Source organism: Colletotrichum abscissum, assembly GCF_030869225.1.
Source record: "Colletotrichum abscissum strain IMI 504890 chromosome Unknown Scaffold_5.1, whole genome shotgun sequence".
NCBI lineage: Eukaryota > Fungi > Ascomycota > Sordariomycetes > Glomerellales > Glomerellaceae > Colletotrichum > Colletotrichum abscissum.
The window spans coordinates 166,935-190,564 of NW_026850431.1; the positions used below are offsets into that span (position 1 = coordinate 166,935).

Sequence of the window (23,630 nt, forward strand, 5' to 3'; positions counted from 1 at the left end):
TCGTCACGCCAAATGAAAAGCAACTGCTAGACGGAGAAGCAGTTATGCAAAGGTCTCAGATGTCGTGAGTTGTGACCAAACAGAGATGAGGAAACAAGAAAGAAGAAAGGCAAATGTGAACACTGGACTTGATGCTCATATATATGTGCTCGTCGGTTCATCAGCCCGAGATAACCATGTTCGCAGTTCTCAAGCTCAGTATTCGTATGGTATCCACCAAGAGAGTCGGTATGGCAAATCAAAGCAATCAATAATGGCCGTCCACCGTCCGTGAACCTCTCGATGGATAACATTCTGGAGTCGCCGAGGGGTGGTGCGGCCCACCGAAGTGGCTGGCCAACTAAACCTGAACCAAGATTAAACGAAATGGAAGGTCGAAAAAAAACATTGGGCACCGAAGAAAAAGCTCGCGAGTCGCATAAACAATCACCGCCCTCTATGCGTGCCGCCCTCTTTCTTCACCGCTGGCATCGCGTCGTCGCCTCGCCGGACGACCGCGTCCAGGGCTCCTGGGAAAGATTGGAAGATTTTCTCACGAACCCTTGCTGGATATGGCATTCTTCTCCCCCCGGGAGCTCGGGACACCTGCAGAATTCTTTTCGAGATCCACCCCAGTGACATTTTAGCGCAGTTCGCGTTGGATATCCTTGGACATCCTTGGACATCTCATCCATCAGCAGGGGGGAAGCAGTCACATTTGGCGATCGCCTCCACCGCCCTTTGCATGAAGCACCCTTGGCTGCATGAAACATTGACGGCGGCCGTTTCTACCGCTCTTTGCTTATGAGGATGGTGTTGAAAATCTGGGAAGAAGGAGGACATTCACCAACATCGGGTGAGGCTGTCGAAGTTTTGAGGCGAGAAAGGCGACTAGGACTGCTGACATATTGGTGGATGAGAACGCATGTAGCCATGAGATGTGATGGCCTATGAGTTGTGCATGCACGAGAGTTGTGCACCTTTGACTCGGTAGGTAGTCATTGAGGGGGAAACAGTTTCTGATATCTCTCGTTGCAAGCTAAAGCACGGAGGCTCTGCAAGAGAGGGCCGGGAAGAAGACTAAACCCAGCCTCCTGCAGTCACTGGTTGAAAGAATGATTGGACAGATCGGAGTGTGCATCTAGATTCGGCGGGAGATGCAGGATGCGCGTTGAATCGTCAGACGGTTTCTCGGCTTCTCATGACCCTGCAGTTTTTTAGTTCACTTTAGGCACAAATGCTTCATAACAAAAGCACGGTCCATCATGCTTTATACAATTTGAATATTGGGAATAATTTGTTATGAACATATCGCAATCCTCTCCTGACCCAAAACTCCAATTAATGCCCAAAGGTTTAATAGAAAGAAGCAGCTTCAAGCTTTTGCAAGCCCCATGCCACTTACTGCCCAACGATGACGCCAGGAGAAAGCTCCAGTCCTATGGGCAGTCCTTTGATAAACTTCTGGGTAAAGGGTGCCCCCGACCGTTGAGCAATGACCTCCTCGATGTCCTTGTACATGTCGTATCTGTCACGTCATTAGTCACGATGAGGAAAATGTCGTTGGAAGCTGTGAAACTTACCCGTTCATCTCCTCAATGGTGAGCTTAGCTCTCTCATCCGCAACCTTGTATGTACTGGTGCTGGTGTTGTTTGAGAAACCTGAGTGAGAATGAGCTTCGTGTGTTTCTTCAAAAAGGTTACTTTGGTTTATCGGGCTTACCAATACGCTCGTTGATGTTGTATGCGGCCTTGGCAGCTGCAGACTGCACGCGCGTGGCGCGGGGCAGACGAACGGTGTTGTAAACTTCCAAGGTATCCTTAACATCTCCGTTGAAGTACTTGGGGTGGAAGAGAATTCCAAGCGCAGCGGCATCTTCGATGGCCATGCATGCACCCTGACTTTGGTGAGGCATCATCTGAAAGGCTTTGGTTAGAATTGGCTTTGCATCGAATGGATAGATAGTTTGTCGACTTACAGGATGTCCCGCATCACCCAACAGACAAACCATGTCCTTATTGACGTAAGGGTAAGGGTCACTGCATTCAAGTCAGAATCATAAACCGAGAGTAAATGATTGGATAACTTACTGCATCCACAGACGCCAGGGCTGGATATCCTTGCCGATAGCGAGATGCGCAAGGACCTGCTTGTCAAGTTCAGGGTACGGCGCCAGCAACTCCTCGACGGGGCGGTCCTCGACACCCCAAGCCTGGTTAACGTAGTCGCCCTTCTCTCTAGGGAAGAAGCAGTAGTATGACAGCAGCTTTCCGCCATTGCAGGGCGAGAGGACGATCTTGTCCCACTTGCCCTCCTGGCCACCCCAGTACTCGAGCGCGGCGTCTTGCGAGTAGTCGACGAGGCCGGCCTTGACGGCGTCCTCGGTGAGAACGTTGGCGTGCAGACAGCTCGAGTCGGCCGGGCGCTTCTCCGGCTTGACGCCGATTAGGCCACGCACCACGCTGCCGATTCCGTCCGCGCCGACGATGAGGTCGTGTGTGGCGGTCAGGCCGGTGTCGAACTCCACCTTTCCGCTGGCCAGGTCGATGTTCTTGCACTATCATGGGGAAATTGATTAGCTACTGGCGGAATGTTGAGGGTGGAAGGGAGTGTCTCACCTTCTGGTTGACCAATAGCTTGGCCGGAATTCCCTCGCCCTCCTCCTGCATCGCCGTGTCCTTGAGCATGGCGTGCATGTACTGACGGTGGAACATGTTGTAGACGTAACCCCAGCGCTTCTCGTAGTCGTCGAGGCTGTACACGCTGACGGGTTCGCCCGTCTTCCAGTCTCTGTTGATGAGGCTCTTCAGAACGACGGGGTCGCCTTTCTCGACATCCACACCCCACTCGTGCAGCCAGCGGGTGCCGTTGGCGGCGCATGAGACGGAGGCGCCGACCTCACCGGCGAAATCGTTGCGCTCGTAGATGGTCACCTTGTGTCCGGCCCGGCGTAGCGCAATGGCGACGCTCATGCCGCCGATGCCTCCGCCGACGACACCGACATCAAGTTGCCTCCAACCAGCTGGAATAGATCCCATTTTGTATGTTTGATGATGACTGAGCTTGTCAAAGAGGGTATCGCAAAGTTGTTCAGAATGAAGAAGTAGAAGAGTGCTCAGTCCGATGGAGTGTGAATGATGAAACAAAGAGACAGACAGCGATGAGATTGCCGCGATATGTATACTCATGGACCGTCATCATTGTCGGGGCGGTACCTGTCAAATGAAGCATCACCACACCCTCCTGTCCCATCTATACCCCATCCCGTCCCGTGCGTGCGGCTTTCCGCGGTGTCGTCGATAACAACCATCAGCTTTCTGAGACCATCTCGTCTGGGCTGCGGCTACGGGATTAGGTGCAATAACCGCCGCCAACAGTATCCCTCGATAACCTATTGAAGATCCCCGAACTGGATACCCTCAATGGATGTTCCATGTAAGTCGACCAATAATGAATGTACTGTTTATCACCTAGTCCCAGCGGGCCGGGTCTCGGCTGACATCCGAGATCCTATCTGTAAGAAGTGCGCGGCCCGCCCACCACTTGGTGCAATTACCGCAATCTTTGTGCGCTGTCTGCTTCCGACCATCCGTATCACAGTGCATCCGAACAGTGTCGATGTGTCGATCCAGGGCAGTTGCTTGACTTCGTAGCTAATTATCGCACGGCTTTTTGGTCATCCGACTAGCCAAAGCCGCCAGAAAGCGAGTGGTGTTGGGGATGTTTCGACCCCAGACTTTGCAGCCAATGGAAAATGAACAGGCAATGCCTGGCGATACAACGTTCACTTTGGCCAACCAGCGTACGCGACGGAGACTCTTCTGGGCAATGTTGCACGCAAGAAGGGAATCGCGCTTAGTTTGAACTAACGTTTAGGAAGTTCCGAAGCTACCAAACCGTCGTACCTAGCCTTAACTCAGTATTACCTTTGTTTGTGGTTGATTATCCGACGTGACATTACCCGCCCGTCATGAGCTCTACAATCCACTGCTACTAGGTTCTTTTTGAAACCAAAAAGGCTCTAACAATGGAATCCTAGAAAGTTATTTCATCATCTGCGGTGAAGCAACTCAACTAGGCTCTGTTGGCCACTCCATCGGCTCTTTCTCATTTCGGAAAACGAACTTTCTATCCAGCAATCCCTCGGTTTTTGAACTGTCAGCTTCAAGATGTTCAAATCAGTTTCTCGACAATTATCAGGCAACCAATGTATAAAATGCACCAGTACTTTATCCAGAGCTAGTGTTCGGCATGACGAAACCTGCCATTGCAACTGTAAAGTAAGTAGGTAAATCATCTTTCGAGAAACCCAACCTTTCAGCGTGATGTATGGTAGTCGCCATACTAGCTTAGAGATACCCTGCGCACTTCACGTCAATAAGACAAGTATGTTTCATTGTTCAGACCGGAAGTCCGGCCATTCTCCATCATCAAATACTTACACCAGTAGGCTTATAGATGAAGAAGAATGGATTATGGAGAACAACCGTATACCCCTTACTACCGTACCTTCATCTAAATGAACGAAATTGGCAATACCGCAAAGCCTCAAAGCCCATGATTCGTTACCAACGAGGGTCGAATCAAGATGTACACAAGAAGTAAGTATGCTGCCGGGTACCACGAACCTCCATCATGGTTAGCGTGTAGGTAACTCAGACGAAATGGTGAAGTTAAGTACTTAATCATACTTGTTTGCAACATTAACAGACACTGGAATTGCCCATGAGGCTGTTGATTCGGGAGTGAGAGAGAGCGACGTCCAAGATGTAAACTTTTGTCATAATTGAATTGCTATCCAGGCCACGATTCTCTATCAAACGCCTCTGACGTGACCTTCAATTCATGAGTATTCCAATTTCAACCACCAACGCCATTACAATGCTCCATCTTCGTGCAACCTTTTGTCGAGCACTCTTACCCCTGGCCAAACTGAGGGGTGTTGAGCGACATCGCCATCAGCAAACCACCGATGAGACCCGCGCAGGGCAATGTGACGATCCAGCCCGAGAAGATGAAAGCGACTTGACGCCAGTTCACAGCACCAACGTCAAAGTTCATCAGAGCCACACCGATAACAGCCCCAGTCAAGCACTGTGTGGTACTGACGGGGAGACCGAGACGGCTGGCCAAAAGCACGGTAATCGCAGCGCCAAGTTCCATGGCGAATCCTGAGGGCGGTGTTAGTGACAAGAAATTATCTTCGACAGGAAGCTGGCTTACCTCTTGTGGGTGAAAGCTGAGTGAGCTTGTTTCCCATAGCCTTGATAATGTGGTGACCCATGAACCAGAAACCGGCACCGAGCAAGAAGCCGGCGACGACCAAGATCCAGATCGGAGTGTCTCCTTTCTCGCTAACTTCACCCGTCATGTAAACCTGGTAGGCGGCAACCCAAGGGCCGACAGCATTTGCAACGTCGTTGGAACCGTGAGCGATGGACATCATCATCGCACTGGCGACTTGAGCGTAGGTCCACAGGTGTTCGACGCGGTTGTCGTACTTCTTGGCCTTGCCGTGGATGGCAGCGAGCTGGGACGAGGCATGCGTGACGCAGTCACGGGTAACTCCCTGTAGGAAGAAGTACTTGATGAAGCTCCAGATGCGTCTAGGGTTGTGAATAGGGAGGTGGGCGGTCGGGGCAAGGAAGCGCTCTTCGGGCTCGGGCATGCGCTTGTATCGTTGCACCACTGCTGGGTTCTCTTGAGTTTTCTTGCCACGTTCAACATCCTCAAGGGACATGGGGACGGGGGAAGGTGTATCAGAATTGCTGTCGTTTCCGATCACCTTCTCGCCTCTATCGTTGCCACCCTCGGTCTTGACAGCTTGCTTCTCGATATCGCCTTCGTTGGTGACATTTGAATCATCGTGGGCGCTTGCGTAGTAGTCGATGACGACTTCGTTTCCTTTCGCAGGCAGGTAGATTGGCGGGTTCTCCATGTACAACAGAGGGCCGAGGAAGATGTGACGGAGACGAATGCGAGTATCCTCCTTGACCAGCCTTCGGTGGACGTAAGGCACGAAAAAAATGTAGGAGAGGAGGAGGATGCCGAAGAAGACACCGAGGATGATACCGCATACTGTACCGGCACCAAGTTCCTCAAGCGACGGAGCACCGGGGGCCTCGACCGTGATGAAGAGAGCGAGAATAGCAGCCGTGAACGCCAGGTAGAAAGGAATCGCCTTCATAGCCTTCTCGAAAGAGTTCTCGCGTTCCAGGACGGTGAACTTGAGACTGCCAAACAAGATGGCGGCAAACGCAGCCGAGATACAAGGAGCAATGCCCCAGGATGCGGCGATTTGGGAAACACTGCCGTCACTCCAGGCCCAGGAAACCTGTGCTTGGGCAGCGATACCGACTCCAACGAGCGCGCCGACGATGGTCTGCGTCGTGGAGACCGGGTATCCGACTTTTGTAGCAGCAAGTAGCCAGAAAGCACTCGCGAATTCGGCGCAGCCCATGGCGAGGATGAGCGTGGAAGGTGTCGTGCGGAACCGGTCGAGCTCGATAATGTTGTTTTTGATTGTGCCAGTGACCTTGGAGCCGAGGACGACGGCACCGAAAAACTCTGTACACATGGAAAGGAAGCCAACCTGGGGCATGGTCAAGGTCCTAGCTGCCACGGAGGTGGCATATGAGTTGGCGACATCGTTTGCTCCGTTACCGATGGAGCTGCCGCAGAAGGCGAGGGTGATTACGGCGATGATCCAGTCATACTGTGTAAGGACAGGGACAGCCATGATGAAGGCTGATTTGGGAAGTGTTCTTGTCTTCCGGGGGACCGGGGAAGAAAGAGTTCAAAGGAGAGGGAGAGGGTTTCACCGGCAAAGGTGAGAAAGCTCGAAGGCAGTGGCGCTCAAAGTGGGAAGGCTTATTGACCTCTCTCTCAAGGTTGCTGAAAGCCCCGGAGCGCCACGATCTTTATACTGACAGTTTGCCATTATTTTTAAGGCGACGGGAAGCTCTGGCTCCTTCCCCACAACCTCGATAGCAAGCCCTTCAGGGTTCATGTTTCTGGAGTTCTTGGCTATAGCCACCTCAGTTTGAGTCTTGGTGACAAGAGGAGGGGGAGAGAAGGGTGAAAAACTTCTCAACGGTACCTGTCTGTTTCAATACTGTTCAGTAAGCTACAAGATAGCATTTCGCCCCGGTATGCCAGTGTCGCCAGTCCTCGACCCATTACGGTGGATGTTCTTGACGGATGCCCAGTCTGCGCCGAGCTCTGCGCTCATCCACACAGCGAGCTGAGATTGGTGAAGCGGGTGCCACTGGAGGACTTGGCCCTCTTGGCTTTCAAGGTACCAAAAACAGATCCGTCAGGGAAATCCAGCCAGTCAGAGTGGTGTATGGGAGCACGTTGTCATCTCAATATGCTCTCGATGATCGAGAATGGCTTTTTCTCAGTGTCTCTGTTGAGCCTCTGCTCAAGTTCCCAACCCTCGTCGTGATGTCGCCAAGCCTGTGATCTGACGCTAGCAGCGCGACACCAGTCCGCTGTCGCGTGCCCTCTTGCTTCTCTGAGAGCACGGTGGCAATCTACTGGGCAGGAGGGCACGCGAGCTTTTTCCTCTTTTGCACTTCTTCTGCGTTCCTTGAACAAGGAGTTTCCGAGATTCCTTGGTAGGGTAGCGTTCGGTATACCTCTCTGGCGACCGAGGCAAGCGGCCAAGCTTCCTCCGGATGGTTTTTTGGATAAGCTCCGTCGGTCAGATTTTTGGCGTTGGGCGATAGCGCTGCACGAGTCACGAAGTGAAGCTCTGCCAGAAGGTGTGAGCCCCAGCCAAGACTGAGCTACGAGGGTTAGCGAGTCTACACAAAACCAACTTGACGCTGCTGATCTGCCCTCTTGGCAATAAAAATCGAAAACTACTGCGATGTTCAAAAATGATGGTCCAACTTCCAACTGTCACAGCTATCGCCCTGCAGCAGTGCAGCTAGCTACCTTACCTCAGCCCCAATGTGCATCACGCTCCTGAATGACTATAGCCCTAGACTGCTTTGCGGTGCTGGATCGAATTTGCGAGAGATTTAACTTACACATAATAAGTGATTTAGACCTTACAGTCGAAGGGGACTGAGGCGGAGAAGCCTGGAAGTACTCAGAAGGTAAGCATGGACAGCAAGTGCGCGGTACATTTCGATCTTAGCGCAACGCAATAATATCTTCGGCACTTGCTTCGATGCAAACTTGCCAAGGCTTTTAACTTCATGAGGTATCCATGAATTTGGAGTCTGCTACATTACGTTATGAAGATAGTCAGGCATCTTTACTAAGACTGCAAGTCGATCCCACGCGATAAGTCAGTACGGACTGTAGAGTGGCTCGGCACTACTGTCGCAACCACGCAATCACGACGCTCTTTGAGACGTGAAGCTCATTGGACCTAGCTCTCGCCGGGGACCGCCAAGACTCTCAAGACGAGGAGAACTCGTGTGATCAGCGCTCAAAACCTCGAAGTTGTGGTATTTGTCTTTATTGGTGTGAGCTGTTCGGGCTGCCACTTGGCGCTGTTTGGACCCTCATCAGCTCCGTTGCTATAAATAAGCCTCCAAAGATGAACTGTCAAAGAAGAACTTCAGTTGGCACTTGACGGGCGATATGCCAAGGCCGGCATTCTTTCTCGGCGTGATGCGGTTTGATCAACATCGGACCATTTGTTTATTCTGCAACCTTACTTCATTCAAGCTTAATAGAGTGAACATTGGCATTCGTTTCATCACGTAATACCAGGAGCTCCATAGTTCCCTCTAGGGCCAGCCTTTTGTAGATGACAGATGTGACTATGTAAGAAACTTGCGAGCCAACATCAACTTGCTTACCACGTAGTTGTACCTCAGATAGAGTGAGGTGCACCACGTATACGTGCAACGACAGTCGATGACGATGATTTCCATTCCGAGGGAGTCTTTTGCAGAGAGAAATCGACGATTATTTCATAAGGTAGATCAAGGCTGTTTTCCCCTCCTTTCCAGATGCTGCATTACGCATGTGATTTGTGAAGAAAGTTTCAATGCTACAGAAACTACGCAACACTGATTGAATCGCGGAAAGTAGACGGCTAAGTCCAATATGATTGAACCCAAGCTACCCGCTGGTCGACTACTCGTTCCCTTCAATATCAAACGCTTGGCTGTCTGTGAGACTCGTTCACAGTCTTGGCACGCGGGATTGTCCGCCAACTCACTACCGGTACCTACATGTACCTTACGTTACTTAGTCTGCAGCAATGATATGCCGAATTACCCCGAGTGCAACTTTAGGTTGACTCGAAGTACCATCATATCGTAAAGCTCAGGTGCGCATGGTAATTTGCATCGATTCTCGAGGATAGGATCTCGGAGAGGCTTTCATTTCGTACCTGGGTGATGCCGGACCTTGGCAGTGAGGCACTCAATGAGAACGGAACCTGAGGAATGACATTACTGATTGATGAAAGTTTGCAGGCATGATAAAAGCGGTTTGAAAGAGGAAAAAAAGGGATCACCGATGGGTAATCGAACAAAAGGTTAAGCGATGGCGTGTAATGGAGGAGTTGCCCAAGCATCGTCACATAGGCCCCCGCCTTTGACCACTCAGCCATTATTTCCCAGTCACTTGTTGAGGGCCGAGAAGAAATAATACAATAAAGTACCCTTCGTACTGTATTCGAGGTATAGACACGCGATTGAAGGTGAATATACTCACGTGCACCTCGTGGCTCTGCCCGGTGCGATCAACAAATGACCCACATCCGCCAGTATGTCACCTAACCTACTAGTACATATGACATCGTGTAAACTTTGAAGGTATTCCATAGCACAGGCAACTGCTGCAATGTAATTGAAGAAAGCATGCTTCCGGCACAGAGATGGTTGTTCAACACAGTTCGGCCCAGCTCCTTCATCTGTCGCCATCTTTACTTATTCGACCAAAACTTCTTATCGACCTTGTCGTCCTCAGCAGCTGGCGCTGAGTCATGCTTCTTCTCAAAGTCCTTGTTGTGCTCGTCCACCTCTCGCTGTTGCTCCTCCGTAAGCTTCTCTCCGTTGACGCTGGCGTTGGAAATCTTCGGCTGCGGTGGGTTGGTCTTCTTGGCATCTGCAATGTCCCTGATGTCCGTGGATGCCAGGCCGGGCTTGTCGCTGAGAAATCTGGCGCCGGAAGCAGCTGTTGTACGTGCGGCGAGAGGCATAGGACATGAGGCCGCCACCGCGGATGGCAGAGCCCGTCTTCGGAATGCGTTGCTCAACATTGTGAAGAGATGAGATGGTGGTCGAAGATTGCTGGCGATTGTGATTCTGGCGCATGAGCCTCGGGGGATATTTTCAAGACGATGTCTGTAATGTCTTTAATCAAACCAGGTCTCTCAATGAACACCTTGATTGTTGTCTCGAGCTTCTGATAAAGGGAGAGAGCTGCATGATGTCATTCAGCCACACAAGCCGAGGCCGGGCGCATGCAGTAGCGATCGCCGCTTGTGTGATTGGCCTAGCGGCACGCAGGATCATGATGACATAGCAGCGCAACGCGGTTTGTTGATACCTTGTCTTGTCTGATAGCAAGGGAAAACTTGAGGGAATTGCGATTTGCCTGTGACCTATTGTCAAGCTGACGCCAAGACACTGGGGGCATGATGAGGTTTTGATAAACATGCGAAAGGGAAACAAGAGTCCCCCTATATCATAGACGGTAGAAGTAGAAGTGAAACAGATGCGTGTCAATTGCTGACTGCTATCTGAGTCTTTGAGAACGATGTGTCCTTCCATCGGCCAAATTTCACGATAGCATCAAATGAGAAAGCCAAGAAGTGTAGCTTGATCACCTCAACAGGCATGTGGTTTGTGTACATCCGCTGACCATCGGCTCCTTCGCACTCCTCCAATCATTTTCAGACATTGTGAGTTTCTCTCACTGCATTTGGGACGTGTTTCCCAGTATCGGAGTTGCTTCCCTCGGAAGAGACGCGCACCCCCTTCTCCTGCACGAGAACCTCGTCGGCAGATGGCTCAATGAGGCGACCACTCGCATCGTGAGTGCTGTCCCATTCGGAAACGTCCGCGTTGGGGATCTTCCGGAGTTGATTGCTTTGAGCGCCGTCATCGAAGCTAACGAGCTCTTGCCTCAGCTTGTAGCCTCTCCACTTGGGAAGAAGGGAAGCCCAGAGCCAGTAGTAGGCAGCGCAAATGAGGAGTCTGCGAGTCCTGCGATCAGCGTTCGCTCAAGAAACAAATACTAGGGCAGGGATTCCACTCACATGCCGATACCAGTAACGGCGTACGTCGCGTACCAGAAGCTGACATCGCCGGCATACTGTCCACCTGCCGGAGGGTACCACGGCATGATGAGAAGGTAGAGCTGAATGCAGATGTTGAAGATGATAACCACATGCCAAGCTTTGAACTCAGGCTCCGGAAGATTAGCCTTTCTGCGGCGCCAGCGAACAACGTAGATTCCCACGGCCATGGCCAAGTTGAAGGCAGCCGTCGGGAAAACTCCAAGGTCATTCACTAATCAAAATCAGTCTCCTGAATCGAGCGCCAACTGAGTGATGGAACTCACCAAAGGTGAAGGCATCTCCGGCAGGAACCGCCAGGATCATCAGAGCCGTCAGAGACCAGATGACGAGATAGGGCCCAAGTGGAGTGCCGAAAGGCTTGGTGGAAACCCAGAATCTCGTGTACGGCAAGACGCCCTGTCGGCCACACTCTCTGATGCGTCGAGACAGTCCGATGATAACTGCAATCATGTTTCCAAATGAAGCTAGTGCGATAAGAAAGTTGAGTCCCCGAACATTACCACTGTTGCCAAAGACTTGAGTGAAGAACAAGCTGGCCACAGTGAGGCCGGACTTCTCCAAGAGTTCTCTTGGGACTGTAACATCCTTTCGTTAGACATAATGCCAGAACCTCAATTACAAAGACTTGGGCAACCTACCGGCGGCAAAGAATGCGACATTGGCAAACATGTACAAAATGTACACAGTCGTCAGTGCAGCTGTCGCATAGATCTTGAGGGATCGCACAGGATTCTAACGAGCTCCGGATCAGTCTGGGATCATTTTTCGCTTGGCGTCATGGCTCATACCTTGACCTCATTGGCAACGTTAAAGGCGTTGTTGTAGCCACCGTAGGAGAAGATGATGCGGTAAAGAGCCGTAGTCATACCATAGGCACTGGCTGTCTTGCTCCCTGACCAAGCATCCTGGAAATTGGCCGTTGGGTTCTCAACCCTGGTGCCACCACCGAGTACCACAAATCCAGTAACGATCACAAAGAGCAAGGTACATATCTTCACGATTCCGACGCCATTGGAGAACCAGTATGCATACTTTGTGTTGAAAACCAGCGCTGCAGGTTGTTAGTGGATGAACCACGCCATGTCGGGTTTATGCGAAGGGTCTGGTAACGTGGAAACTCACTCAGGGTGGCCAGACTGTAGCAGGCCAAGGCGGTGCCCTTGATTTGCCAATTGGTTCCCTCGTGTCCTGAAATGGCAATAAGATAATTGGCCATGACGGTGGCATTGGCACTTCCGAAAGAGAGAATGACGCTCTGGACCGCAAAGGTAGTTGGAAACAGCCACATTGGGCGGGGATATGCTTGCTCAAGGAACACAACCTCAGATCCTGATCGACTGGGGAAGTACGCTGTGAATTCGAGATAGACCGCTCCGGAAGCAAGGCACAACTACATGTAGGGGTAGAGATGATCAGCATTTACTCCATTCCTGGGCCAAGTAAAATGTTACATATGGTCATGGGTAATACCACAGGAACGTACCAAATACCCAAGAGTCCAATAGACGAAGCTGACACCGACAGAGCCAGTGCCATTCAAGATAGAAGCCGCTTAATAGACTCAGCAAAAATTGGGCAAAAATATCGAATCGGTCGAACCTACGAGTAGAGTAGATACCGGCGCCAATCATCATCGTGATGTTTAGAAGCGTGATCGTGACAGGGCCAACATCGTATCCTAGAGGCGAATTGTTCTCGACAGGCGCTCCAGAAGCATCTTGATAGGTGGGAGGCGCATCGTTTCCTCCTTTCTCGCCGATGTACTGCGTGCTGCCATTTGCGATCTGCTCTCGCTGGCCTTCAACAACCGTCCCTTGCGCGCTAGCGCGATCGCCAAACGGACGTCGCCAAGCCATTGAAACGAGTACCAAGACGCGAGGACACGGATAGGGCTGAGTAGAGCGCCTCAGGAAAGTAATCTTCCGGTGTAGTTGAGCCGGCGGTGTAAGACGGGCAGGTCTCGATCAAGGGTGCTGCACTGTGAGCTCATCAAAGGAATCGTGCTGGCTTCCACCTACCTTTTTAAACCAGGGGCCTCCCATTCTTCCTGCAAAGTTTTATCCTTGCATTTTGAATTTTGCCATCCGAAAAGGTTTGAACCCTTTGCGGTCTTCATCCGCTCTCGATGCCGACGAGCTCGGTGGTAATCTGGTAAACGTTCGCTAACGGGCCGTTCCCGATTTCAACATCCGAGGGGTGGATGACACAACCAGCCTCCGATGTGGGGGACCAAGGGGTTAAACAGGGTCTGGCGATGACAACAACTGTCACCAGCATGGCGAATCTTCCTGGTCAGCCAACATAAAGAAAGAAAACATGAGAAGACGAAGAAAAAAAAAGCAAAAGTCGAGCGCGGTCACCCAAAGCTTCAAAGCTCGTACAAAAACGGCATTAACTTCAAATTGAAGTGTGTCCCCGTGCCATTTTAACTTGGAAATGGATTAAAGTCGAAAACCTGTCTGTAAACATCATTACTTGACACTGATACTTGACCATCATCAACTAGTCTGCAATGTAAGGTACTGTACTCAGTCGTTGGGTACATGACAAGAGACAGGAGATAGTAGGCCGACGGTCGGCACCTCGAACTAACACCACGTCCTTTTTGACTGCAAAGTAGTAAAATGGTACGTAACAACGCGTTAGTGGTTATGGCGCAATTCAACGCCGGACTCCATCGCGTCGCGCGGGAGTTCCGTGTAGGGGTCGAAGTTGCGTGCTGCATTGCCTCACCTTTCAGCCGTCGCCAAGAAGGGAATAAACTCCGGCACAACGGGAATCTGTATGCAGGTGAATGTTAGGACATCCACTATCAAATCGAGCTTCTCTATGAACGCGGACGCCTTGGTAAAGAATGAGATGGCATGGGGGTTGCAGCGGCCTGCGGCCGACACCGATGGCCCATGTAGTACCGTTATCAGCGAAAGCTCCCGCAAGACTGTCGGGATTTTAACGTTGGTACAAGTGTTACGAAGTTTTCCACACCAGATCCGCTTCCATTACGTACTGCGATGCAAAGAGAAGGTCTAGATCAATGATATCGAAGCTATGGCTCTGAGCATGCCGGTAGTAAGAATCCTCTCCGGTTGAATGTGCGCCAACAGGACTGCGTGAAACCAAGTGTAGGTAGGTAAATCTGAATATGCATGGGGGGGACAAGATTCCATACATGTAGATACTGTATCAGGAGATGACCTTTTCAGGCTTCCCTTTTTCTGAGCTGCGTGGGCTGCAGCCACATCTGTTCGGTCATGGAAAACAAAACCTCCCGAGCCAAAGTCTCTACACTCCCGCCGTTCTGTGGAAACTCGATGGAAGTTGATGATTGACGTATGTTATTCTCTTAAGCATAGGATTCAGCCTGATTCTTGCGTCCCACATTCGAGAAGGGTGCGGGCTTTCACCAGGTACCCCTTTACTCACATGAGCGATACTCCTTGTCAGCATATCATCCAGCTTTCACCTTCAATACCCACGAGCTATACAGTGAGGGCATCATCAAGTTATACTATAAGGAATATACTATATACAAAGGCTACTAATATCAGTGCTTTGCTTTCAAAGGAATAAGGTAAAGGAGGATATGGGTATGAAGCTTAACAGGGCTTGCGACAATGCTATCAACTACATAGGTAGCCGATTATCTTCGAATGACACATCGTTGATTTTGAAACTCAGCCCTCGATGCCGCTTTTAGACATCCAATCCTCGCCCCGTCTCACCTTTTGGCTTCGCTGTGGCCAATCATGGCGACCAAACACTCGTCTGATGATGTGGCCTGCCAATTCGAAGCAGCGGGGAAGGTTGCAAAGTCGAACTCAGATGATCTAGATCCTTGCAAGTCTTGGGACATCAGGCATTCGGAGTCGGTACTCGGTGAACATTCCTGGCCGAAGCGGTAATCTCGGCAATATAGAGTACCGATTCTCTGTAGTCTCGCAGTATTAAGAGTCAAGTCAATGGATTTCTTTTGCCTTGACACGATTGAAAAGCAAGCATAATAGATTCTTTGGTTAAATGCAGGCACGGCAAGTGTTTATGTTCCCGGCGTCTAACTTTCCATTGATCATTTGAATCAAAACATCTTAGTCATGAGCAATTGCGCTACACAACCCCCTTTCAAAGTGATCATTGTTGGCGCGGGTCTCGCTGGCAGCCTGCTGGCTAACGGGCTAGCGCGACACAATGTCGACTTCGAGGTGTATGAAAGACAAGAGAAGAACTCCAAAAGAGAAGGATATCAGATCCGCTTAGGGGAAGCTACATTCATAGGCATGCGAGCATGTCTTAACCAAGACCAAATCGATTCAATCTCCAAGCACTTCGGCAGGTCAGCATCATCTCAGGCACCGATCTTGTACGACAAACACTTTCGTAAGATTTTCGAACCCGGGCGAGACCCGAACTATACACAATCCTCGCCTATTAGCCGCGTCATCCTCCAAAATGCTCTTCGCGAGCCACTTGACACAATGGGCAAGGTTCATTATCAAAAGAAATTCAAGGACTTTGAAATTTGTCCAGGACTCCATCGAGATATAGTTGCGGTGAACTTCGATGATGGCACCTCTGACGTCTGCGACATTTTGCTTGCTGCTGATGGCAATAAGTCGCAGGTAACTCATCTTCCGTTCCCACACTCTTCTATGGATTTGCTTATTCATTCTAGATCAACAATCTCTGCGGACTAAACAACATCGAGGAATTAAGCTCTTTTAGGTCCTTCTTGACTAGATGCGACCTTCCATTGTCAGTTTGCCGCCGCCTGTCACCGGATCCGAGCTCACCCATAGCTACTTTACAAGATGGAAAGACCCTGTATTTCCAAGGTATTTGGTCACTGTGGAATCATTTGAGCTAATTGGGTTGGAATTTGTGCCAATAATCATCTTTCTAGTCTATATGCCCGGTGACATGACAGCTCGTTTTGAAAATGCAGATGCCGAAAATGAAGAAGAGCTAGCGTCGTGTATGCTCGGTGTTGGATTCTTCGTCGATCGCATGGTGACCTCACGCAGCTTCGAATCTTTGTCGCAAGCAGAAAAGTGGGATGCCGTTGACCATCTCTTTTGGGACTGGTCCCCAGAACAGTAAGGGTGTTTCCGCAAAGCCTGCTTCAAGTTCGAAATGTATTACTTACATGTTTCTCTCCACAGCCGATATATAATTGGAGTTTTCCGGGGTCAAGAGATGTACTACGGGGCACCGCGAGTGTCCTCCCGTCCGTCGACGAACTGGCGCAAATTAGTTACGTCAGCTGATGACAAACGGCTTGGGAACCCGCACATATGGTTCATAGGAGATTCTATACACTCAATGTTTCCCTCAAGGTAAACCCTTCGATAGGCCATGCCGGATTCCGGAACTGACATCAACAGAGGGATGGGTGGCAACCAAGCCATGCGAGATACGGCCGATGCCTTGCCGTTACTAGTCCGACTAGCAGAGACGGCAAAGACGACGGAAGGGCTGAAAGAGGCCGACATAATACAGGCTTGCGACAGGTATGAGGGGGCTGTCATACCTCGAGCTTTTGAATGGGTGAAGAGGAGCGGGGGCAAGAATCCAATGGTAAGCGCCTTGTAACGAATAGACAAGAGTGCAATTGCTAATATTTCAAAAACTATGAGACGATTGACACTTCTAGAGTCACCGACCGAATTATGCTTTACATCTTGTCTTATGCTATGAGGACGCGGAGATTGTGGCTTTGGTTGCGTTCGTGGATGACCCGCGTGATGTTTGGTGTAAGAAGCCAGGGATAACATCAGATGCGGTCTCCTGCTGGCTAATCGGGGACAAAGAAGAAAGTTGACAACGCGGAGTTCCACCAGGTTGGATATCAAATTAAGGATGAGACATTAATTAATACTATGATTACAGGTCATTCTACGCTATGTTTAATTAAGGAATGGCTCATAACGCTTGCCCACTGTGGTTCCATTGCCAACCGCGGCATCTGTATAAATCGACAGGACGTCGGTACCGTTCTTGTACTCGACACCACACTTCTCGGAGAAGCCAGAAAACTGGTCCACTCTATCTTGCAAATACGTCTCGAAACCCTTTCTGGAGCAGGAAGTGCCGGGGCCATCGGCGCAATCAGGAAGGGGTTGGGGTGCGCTGTTTACCAGCACACGGTAGTAGTCGCCATTATCGTACCCATAGGCGCCGGTGCAGTTCAGACGCTCAACGGCAATGTTGCCAAGGAATGGCAGGATGCTGGAGGCCTTCCACGCACGGCGGTAATTGATGCGGTCAAGCGGCATAGTGTCGTTGATGGAAGCCTCGCTGCCACCAAACTCAGAGTTGTTGAAAAGACCCATCGCAACGATGACCATAGGAGGCAGTTCACGGTGCGTGAAGCTAACATAGATGTCCTCATCGCTTGAGTCACCCATGAGCAGGTTTGCGGTGGCGTTCAGCCAGGGGAGACCGACGTATCCAGACGCCTCGGCTCCGTAACCGACGTTGTAGTGGTAGCGGACGTCTTCCGTGTACTCCCAGGCGAGCCAATCGTCGGGGGTGAAGAGCTCCAAGTTGCAAAAAGGAGACTTTCCGCGGATGACGGTCTCGTATCCGCAAAGTTGCTGCATGCCAAAGATGTCGTTCGTCGTGAAGTTGAACTCTGGGGCCAAGTCATTGAAGCGGGCAATGATGGGTTTCGTGAACTTTTCCTGGTAGACGGCAGACTGTTTGCTGCCCGCAGAGGAAGAGTAAGCCGGGCAGGCCTTGTAAGGCGTCAAGCTGTCTGCGCCTGACTCCTCCGATTCGTAGATGCTGACGACGTTCATGGTGTTGTCGTCGGTCTCGAGCCCGCGCACGAGAGACTGGGCAGACTTTTCTGTCCTCTCTGCGGAAGAGGTCCATACTCTTTTGGGGAGTCTGAGGTTGGGGTATCTGAACTCGAGGTCGACGCCGAGTTGAGTCGCTTCAAGTCTTCCAACCCGTGTCAAGATCTCGGCCTCAGCCTCAGACACTGGTGCCTCCCAGCCCGACAAGAAGTTCAGGTAAGGGATTTTGCTCCATTCGATGCTCGTCTTGTTGCCCAACTTTTCGAGGAAGGGCTCGATGTACTCTTCGAAGTCGAAGTCGTTTGCGTAAATGGCTGCATGTCGAACCAGGTAAGCTGCACGTTCTGCTTTGCATCCCTGTGGCGCGTCGGGTGATGATTGAGGGTCTTGTGATTCGAAGTACGGGGCAATGCCTCCCAGGTGTGTCAAGGGGTTGAAGCTATAGGTAGAGTACAATGCTGATGCCGAAGAGTAGGCAACGAAGGGCAGCAGTTGGATGAGCTTCGAGCTCAGACTCTGTTGGCGAGCCATTGTATCGCGCAAACGATTGTGATGAGATAAAGTCCGCAGTTCGGAGATGAAAATCAGTGTGGACCAAAACTTTAAAATCATCTAAACATTCTGGGCAGCTGTACAGAGCTCATATAGCTTCCGCTGTGTTGACGTTTTGGTCCAATTTGAGTAGCTTCTAGCTGCGTCCAGCCATAGGTGAGATCATTGAGGAGCCGGAAAAAGTGGTAAACCTCGTTTCCCACTAGATTCCCTGTTTTGTTGACGTCAAGAGCAAATGTCTCGAACTAGGCGACTGGCTGGACCGAATGGGCAATGTGGATGTGATGGGGCTCTTAAGTTCCCCACGAAAAACCGGCAAGTCGGCTCAAAGCCAAGACGGGTGAGCTTGCTGGGCCTGTGCCTGGCCATCTCTACGTCATGTAGGGTGGGAAAATCGCCTCTATCGAAGCGCTGCGGCTCTTCCGTTGGCAACCACACCGACTTCTACCGAAATGAGCCTGGGTTGATGATTGGCACTTGGGTCTTCGGCTGATGCGTTGTGCCGCTAAATGACAGCACTTGTCAGGGGCGTCCGTTGGCCGCGTGGAGCGTCAGCTCAGCGGACCGGAAGTAACGTGGAGACAAACTGGGCGCGGTGTAGACGGACTACCGATGGCGATGATCCCTTTACCTCGTGCTTTGACAAAAGCCCGATGGAACGAATACGCTCGAGTTCACTGACGCGCGTAGCGTACTGTCATCCTGGTTTCCCGTCCCTGTGTTCACGGAGCTAGACATCTGGCCGAGTCCAGACTACCTACCCTGGTGTGTAGGGGCCGTGTGTGTGTTCAGCTACCTTAGCTGAAAGGTCTGGCACCATGGTCACCGATGGTGTGTCTGGGATGCCAAGAAATTCCCGAGGGTTATGCAGAGTACGCACAGTTGGATCTGCAGCACCATTGTCTCTCCTGAATTATTAGTGCATTGTTTATTTGCTCTGTAAGACACAAACCAGGACGAACGCTCGTTCATCTATGGACCTCCGAAAAATCGATCTGCTCAACTAGCAATCACTTGTACACGTGGAGTCTGTGCTCGCGACCTGCACTGAAATTGGACGAATGCACCAGAACATTGTCTTACACACTCCCGCGATTCTCTACCAAACCCCGATCGCAGCCAAACCATCACCGGACATGCAGCCTCACAACCGGCAGATGAGGGCTGCTGACTGGACATACAGGAAATGTAGACTCGTCTTACACGTTGCTCCTCAAATGAGAACAACAAGTAAGATCCTGACATTGGAGCTGCAAACATTCTCAAAATCTTCATGAAAGCGAATCTACGCGACAAGGAAATCCCACATAGCATTTTTCAAAGACGGAGCTTGCAAAGTTCGTAACACCAGCATGGCACCTGTATCCTAACCCGGTGTTTTCGATTTCGAAAACGGAGAGTTACTACGCATTCATGCAGAACACCACAGTGCCACTGAGAAAAGAAGAAAACCCGATTTAAGGATTCAACAACACCGACTGCGTCTTGGCCAATCATAATGTCAAGATAGGCCTTTTTTCAATGATTTGTACCACATGAAGCATTTCAACGGGCTGGGTTTCCCGTAACCTCGGCCGATTTATCCCCACTCTAGATCGGACCCGATCCAGGTTTCGGCGCCGAGCGGGCTCATACTGGGCGAGTAGCTCCGGACCGGTCCAAGATTCGAGGCGCTTACCGCTACCAACGAGCTCATCCTTCCAGAAGAGTGCATCATCCACGCGATGGTATGACTGCTTTCATGTACTTTCTGGGTGCATGTTCATATAGATTTGTAACCTCATTGAATACGATCCAAAGTGCTAATAACTTGCAGTAACCATTACAAATTGCCCAGTGAAACTTGGAGTTTGTGGAAATTATCAAGTCTTCAAAAGGGACTGAATTCAATCACTATGGATGCGCGTGATAAGCAGCGCCTTGCAACGTCCGCTTTGACAAGAGTATCCGAGTCCAACAATTCAAGGTAAATGACTCGCTGCAACGACACTGCTAACTGACTGACTCGTGTGGCCACGTCGAGGCTTTGAATATCTTCCGTGGCCATCTGGCTTAGCCCGAAGTCTTGGCTTTGACTTCATGTTACCTGTTTTTTTATCCCACGACCTTCTGCAGAAGAATTTAACATGATAGACTCCACGCTATGGAGAACAATGGCAGATGCGCTGGGGGCTGCTAAGCCGTGCCTTCGTCAGATCCTCGAGCAGATGATGCAATCGGTCGCCTCAACCAAAGCCCAGGCAGCATGGGGAGTGGCCACAGCTGCACTACTGTACCTGAACCTGAAGAGGATCCCTTTTATTTGGCATGTGAGTCATACCTGTGGACATGCTTGACTACCCTATGGAGAAATCGGTCCTAATGTTAATGCCAGTTTCGTGTGTTCAGCCACATTTGGTGGCCCAAGAATGGGCTTTTCGAGCACAAACCTGGAGCTATCTTCCAGCCGGTAGTCACACCTTCTCGGGTTGCTCTGCTGGAGACCGACTACAATTTGCACAAGTCAAATAGGACCTACTTCTCTGATCTTGATGTTGCTAGGACGGACCTTCTCGCCGCCCTGAGAGCTCAAGCAATTGACGGCGGTCTGTACAAAGATTACAAGAGAGGTGTTCAAGTTCTGCTCGCAGGCACCTCCTGCACCTTCAAGAAGGAAATCAAGCCTGGTGCTGCCTTTAACATGCAAAGCAGAGTCCTCACCTGGGATAAGAAGTGGCTGTACATTGTAACCCATTTTGTCGAGAAGCGGAAAGGGAGCAAGTCGCCCACCTACCAACCATGGAAGGAAGTAGATGAAGGCAAGACTGACCAGTCATCGCCTCTTGTCTATGCGACAGCAATCTCGAAATGCGTTGTCAAAGCCGGTCGTCTCACTGTGCCACCGCAGAAGTTCTTCCAGGCGGCAGGAGTTCTTCCTTCGGAGGACCAATCTGAAGGATCCATTGCAGACGTCACGCCAGAGGCAAATGACTTCGGAGGGTGGACTTGGGCAAAGGTTGAGGAAGAGCGTCTGGAGGCATTGAAAATTGCTGATGGTTTTGCCGGTGGTCTAGATGCGGCGCACGAGAAAGCCAATTTGTTGGTTTGAACGTTGACCAAGTGTTTCTGTGCAATGCCAAGGCGAACATGTTGACAGAGAGACAAATTAGAATGATAGAAGGTTGAGAAGTGGACACGGAAGTTGCGGCACGCCATACAGATATGCGCGTGTAGACTTGGATATCACGCAACCATCACTTTTTGCTGACGTGAGGTGCTCATATGGTCGATGGATTGGCCCTAAGAGATTCACGTGTTTTTCTTGACTCCTTGCCCTGGTCCTGATCCTTCCGATGTTGTACTTATTTATAGTGGATGCCGCGATCCCGCTGATCACCTCTTCTTTACCGCAAAGTCTCCCTACAACCTCATCACACATCACCACGTTCCACCGATCCTTTGCCAACTACCGGTCTTATAAGTTGCGTCGCCGACGAGCGTCCATCTATACCCCAGCCTCGCGCTCTGCAGTCTTTGATTCCAACATAAATCGCTGTCCGACAATGCCGAACACCGTATATGTCATTACTGGAACCAACAAAGGCATCGGCCTTGGCCTAGTGAAGACCTTGTTAGCGAGACCATCTACAACAGTTGTTGCCTCCGTTAGGAATGATAAAGCTGCTTCTTCACTGAAGTCCAGCGTCCGAGATGTAAACAAGGGTAACGGCAGCGAGCTTTTTGTCATGTTGCTTGACTTCAACATCGCCCCTGATAGCACTGCCGTCCGCAAAGCCTTCGATACGGCGACTGGCGGCGCCGTCACCCGAATCGATGTTCTCATTAGCAACGCCGCCGTATCTGCCACAGCATCGCGCTCAGTCTTGACCACCGCCGAGGAACTAAGGAGTGCATTCGAAATCAACACCATCGCACCCTTGATGGTGTTTCAAGGTCTCTGGCCGCTCCTGGAAAGACCGCAGGAAGCAGACGGCCGCCCTGCGAAGTTCATCGGAATCACGTCATCGCTTGGATCCATCGAAGAACAAGAGCCTCTTCCTGCTGGCGCTTATGGTCCCAGTAAGGCTGCGCTTAACTGGTTGGTCAAATCGTTGCATATACAACATCCAGACTTGGTAAGCGTGGCTGTCCACCCCGGATTTGTTCGAACGTCTATGGGTGAAGATGCCGCGAAGCAGTGGAACTTTGATCTCAATCGACTTGACACGATTGAAAGCTCTGTTACTGGCGTTCTCGAGGTCATCGACGGAGCGAGCCGTGAGTCCACGTCCGGAAAATTGGTAACACAGACTGGCCAATTAATTGCATGGTGATGGGGGGTGCGTGATTTCCCATCTCCGGCCGAGTTTACCCATTCGTACGAAACTCCCGACAGACTCGGGTTCAATGGTCTTAAGAATATTCGAGATGCGTCTAGCATCATGTTGCAGTTCCCAGTAACTGCGGGATAGTTGGCTGTATCGAATACCCTTTCGGGTAGCTGGTAATGACCATTGCCACAAGTAAAATCCCCAAGAGTACCCGCAGGCTGTAGTCTAATAATGCCATACCGCGTATTAATAATGAAAGAAGACGACTTCGAAGATCTAAAGAAAACACCTACCTAGGCTTTTGACGCGGGAAGTGCGTAACACAATCGTGTGCCTCCCAAAGTCCCAGCTCTGTTCCTACCTGTACTGTTATGTCCTTTCATTGCTGTTACTTCAAGCTTGTCAACAATTACCTCCAATACTCTCTATGTTCCTCGGATAATACGTGTTGAATCGAATCGTGGGGTAATAATTTTGGTTAGTGATCTTCAGGTGCCAGGCATCCAACTAACACTGCCATTTACTTGCGTGTGTATTCGAACTACCTGAGGTACATGTCTGCTTGAGGCCAGGAATGCGACTTTTGGTGGGCGGCCGACATTACCTGGAGCGTAAAAGCCCTGTGAAGGCATACCGTTGCCTAGACTATTTCGCCCACTTCTGGCGCCAGTAGTATCGCCTGCAATCTGCATCATTTTCTTTGATAGGTTCGCAGCCGT

At 50.7% G+C, this 23,630-nt stretch overlaps 9 protein-coding genes across 9 annotated transcripts; 4 read left to right on the forward strand and 5 right to left on the reverse strand.

Moving 5' to 3' along the window:
- Nucleotides 1-1,380: 1,380 nt before the first annotated feature.
- Nucleotides 1,381-3,018, reverse strand: CABS01_02553 (salicylate hydroxylase; the record flags this gene model as incomplete). The annotated part of the gene is made up of 6 exons (XM_060535931.1): nt 1,381-1,507; nt 1,563-1,641; nt 1,703-1,898; nt 1,959-2,019; nt 2,071-2,537; nt 2,599-3,018. 6 exons carry the CDS (start codon nt 3,016-3,018, stop codon nt 1,381-1,383), a joined length of 1,350 nt encoding a protein of 449 aa, XP_060393843.1.
- Nucleotides 3,019-4,897: 1,879 nt separating this feature from the next.
- CABS01_02554 (phosphate transporter) lies at nt 4,898-6,719 on the reverse strand (the record flags this gene model as incomplete). The annotated part of the gene is made up of 2 exons (XM_060535932.1): nt 4,898-5,151; nt 5,204-6,719. The coding sequence occupies 2 exons, from the start codon at nt 6,717-6,719 to the stop codon at nt 4,898-4,900; spliced, it is 1,770 nt and encodes a 589-aa protein (XP_060393844.1).
- Nucleotides 6,720-7,427: 708 nt separating this feature from the next.
- On the forward strand, nt 7,428-7,769 carry CABS01_02555 (uncharacterized protein; the record flags this gene model as incomplete). Its single annotated transcript, XM_060535933.1, has 1 exon — nt 7,428-7,769. A coding segment is annotated over one exon (342 nt), but the record flags the coding sequence as incomplete, so codon positions are not given.
- A 2,106-nt stretch (nt 7,770-9,875) lies between these two features.
- CABS01_02556 (uncharacterized protein) lies at nt 9,876-10,211 on the reverse strand (the record flags this gene model as incomplete). Its single annotated transcript, XM_060535934.1, has 1 exon — nt 9,876-10,211. The coding sequence occupies one exon, from the start codon at nt 10,209-10,211 to the stop codon at nt 9,876-9,878; it is 336 nt and encodes a 111-aa protein (XP_060393846.1).
- Nucleotides 10,212-10,847: 636 nt separating this feature from the next.
- Nucleotides 10,848-13,532, reverse strand: CABS01_02557 (high-affinity methionine permease; the record flags this gene model as incomplete). Its single annotated transcript, XM_060535935.1, has 9 exons — nt 10,848-11,151; nt 11,214-11,466; nt 11,519-11,830; nt 11,894-11,987; nt 12,044-12,306; nt 12,378-12,645; nt 12,739-12,806; nt 12,859-13,174; nt 13,413-13,532. The coding sequence occupies 9 exons, from the start codon at nt 13,530-13,532 to the stop codon at nt 10,848-10,850; spliced, it is 1,998 nt and encodes a 665-aa protein (XP_060393847.1).
- Nucleotides 13,533-15,346: 1,814 nt separating this feature from the next.
- CABS01_02558 (uncharacterized protein) lies at nt 15,347-17,020 on the forward strand (the record flags this gene model as incomplete). Its single annotated transcript, XM_060535936.1, has 6 exons — nt 15,347-15,871; nt 15,925-16,084; nt 16,153-16,345; nt 16,412-16,585; nt 16,634-16,826; nt 16,886-17,020. The coding sequence occupies 6 exons, from the start codon at nt 15,347-15,349 to the stop codon at nt 17,018-17,020; spliced, it is 1,380 nt and encodes a 459-aa protein (XP_060393848.1).
- Nucleotides 17,021-17,155: 135 nt separating this feature from the next.
- Nucleotides 17,156-18,580, reverse strand: CABS01_02559 (histidine acid phosphatase; the record flags this gene model as incomplete). Its single annotated transcript, XM_060535937.1, has 1 exon — nt 17,156-18,580. The coding sequence occupies one exon, from the start codon at nt 18,578-18,580 to the stop codon at nt 17,156-17,158; it is 1,425 nt and encodes a 474-aa protein (XP_060393849.1).
- A 2,147-nt stretch (nt 18,581-20,727) lies between these two features.
- CABS01_02560 (capsule polysaccharide biosynthesis protein) lies at nt 20,728-21,689 on the forward strand (the record flags this gene model as incomplete). The annotated part of the gene is made up of 2 exons (XM_060535938.1): nt 20,728-20,910; nt 20,976-21,689. The coding sequence occupies 2 exons, from the start codon at nt 20,728-20,730 to the stop codon at nt 21,687-21,689; spliced, it is 897 nt and encodes a 298-aa protein (XP_060393850.1).
- Nucleotides 21,690-22,143: 454 nt separating this feature from the next.
- On the forward strand, nt 22,144-22,914 carry CABS01_02561 (short-chain dehydrogenase/reductase family oxidoreductase; the record flags this gene model as incomplete). Its single annotated transcript, XM_060535939.1, has 1 exon — nt 22,144-22,914. The coding sequence occupies one exon, from the start codon at nt 22,144-22,146 to the stop codon at nt 22,912-22,914; it is 771 nt and encodes a 256-aa protein (XP_060393851.1).
- Between the last annotated feature and the right edge of the window lie 716 nt (nt 22,915-23,630).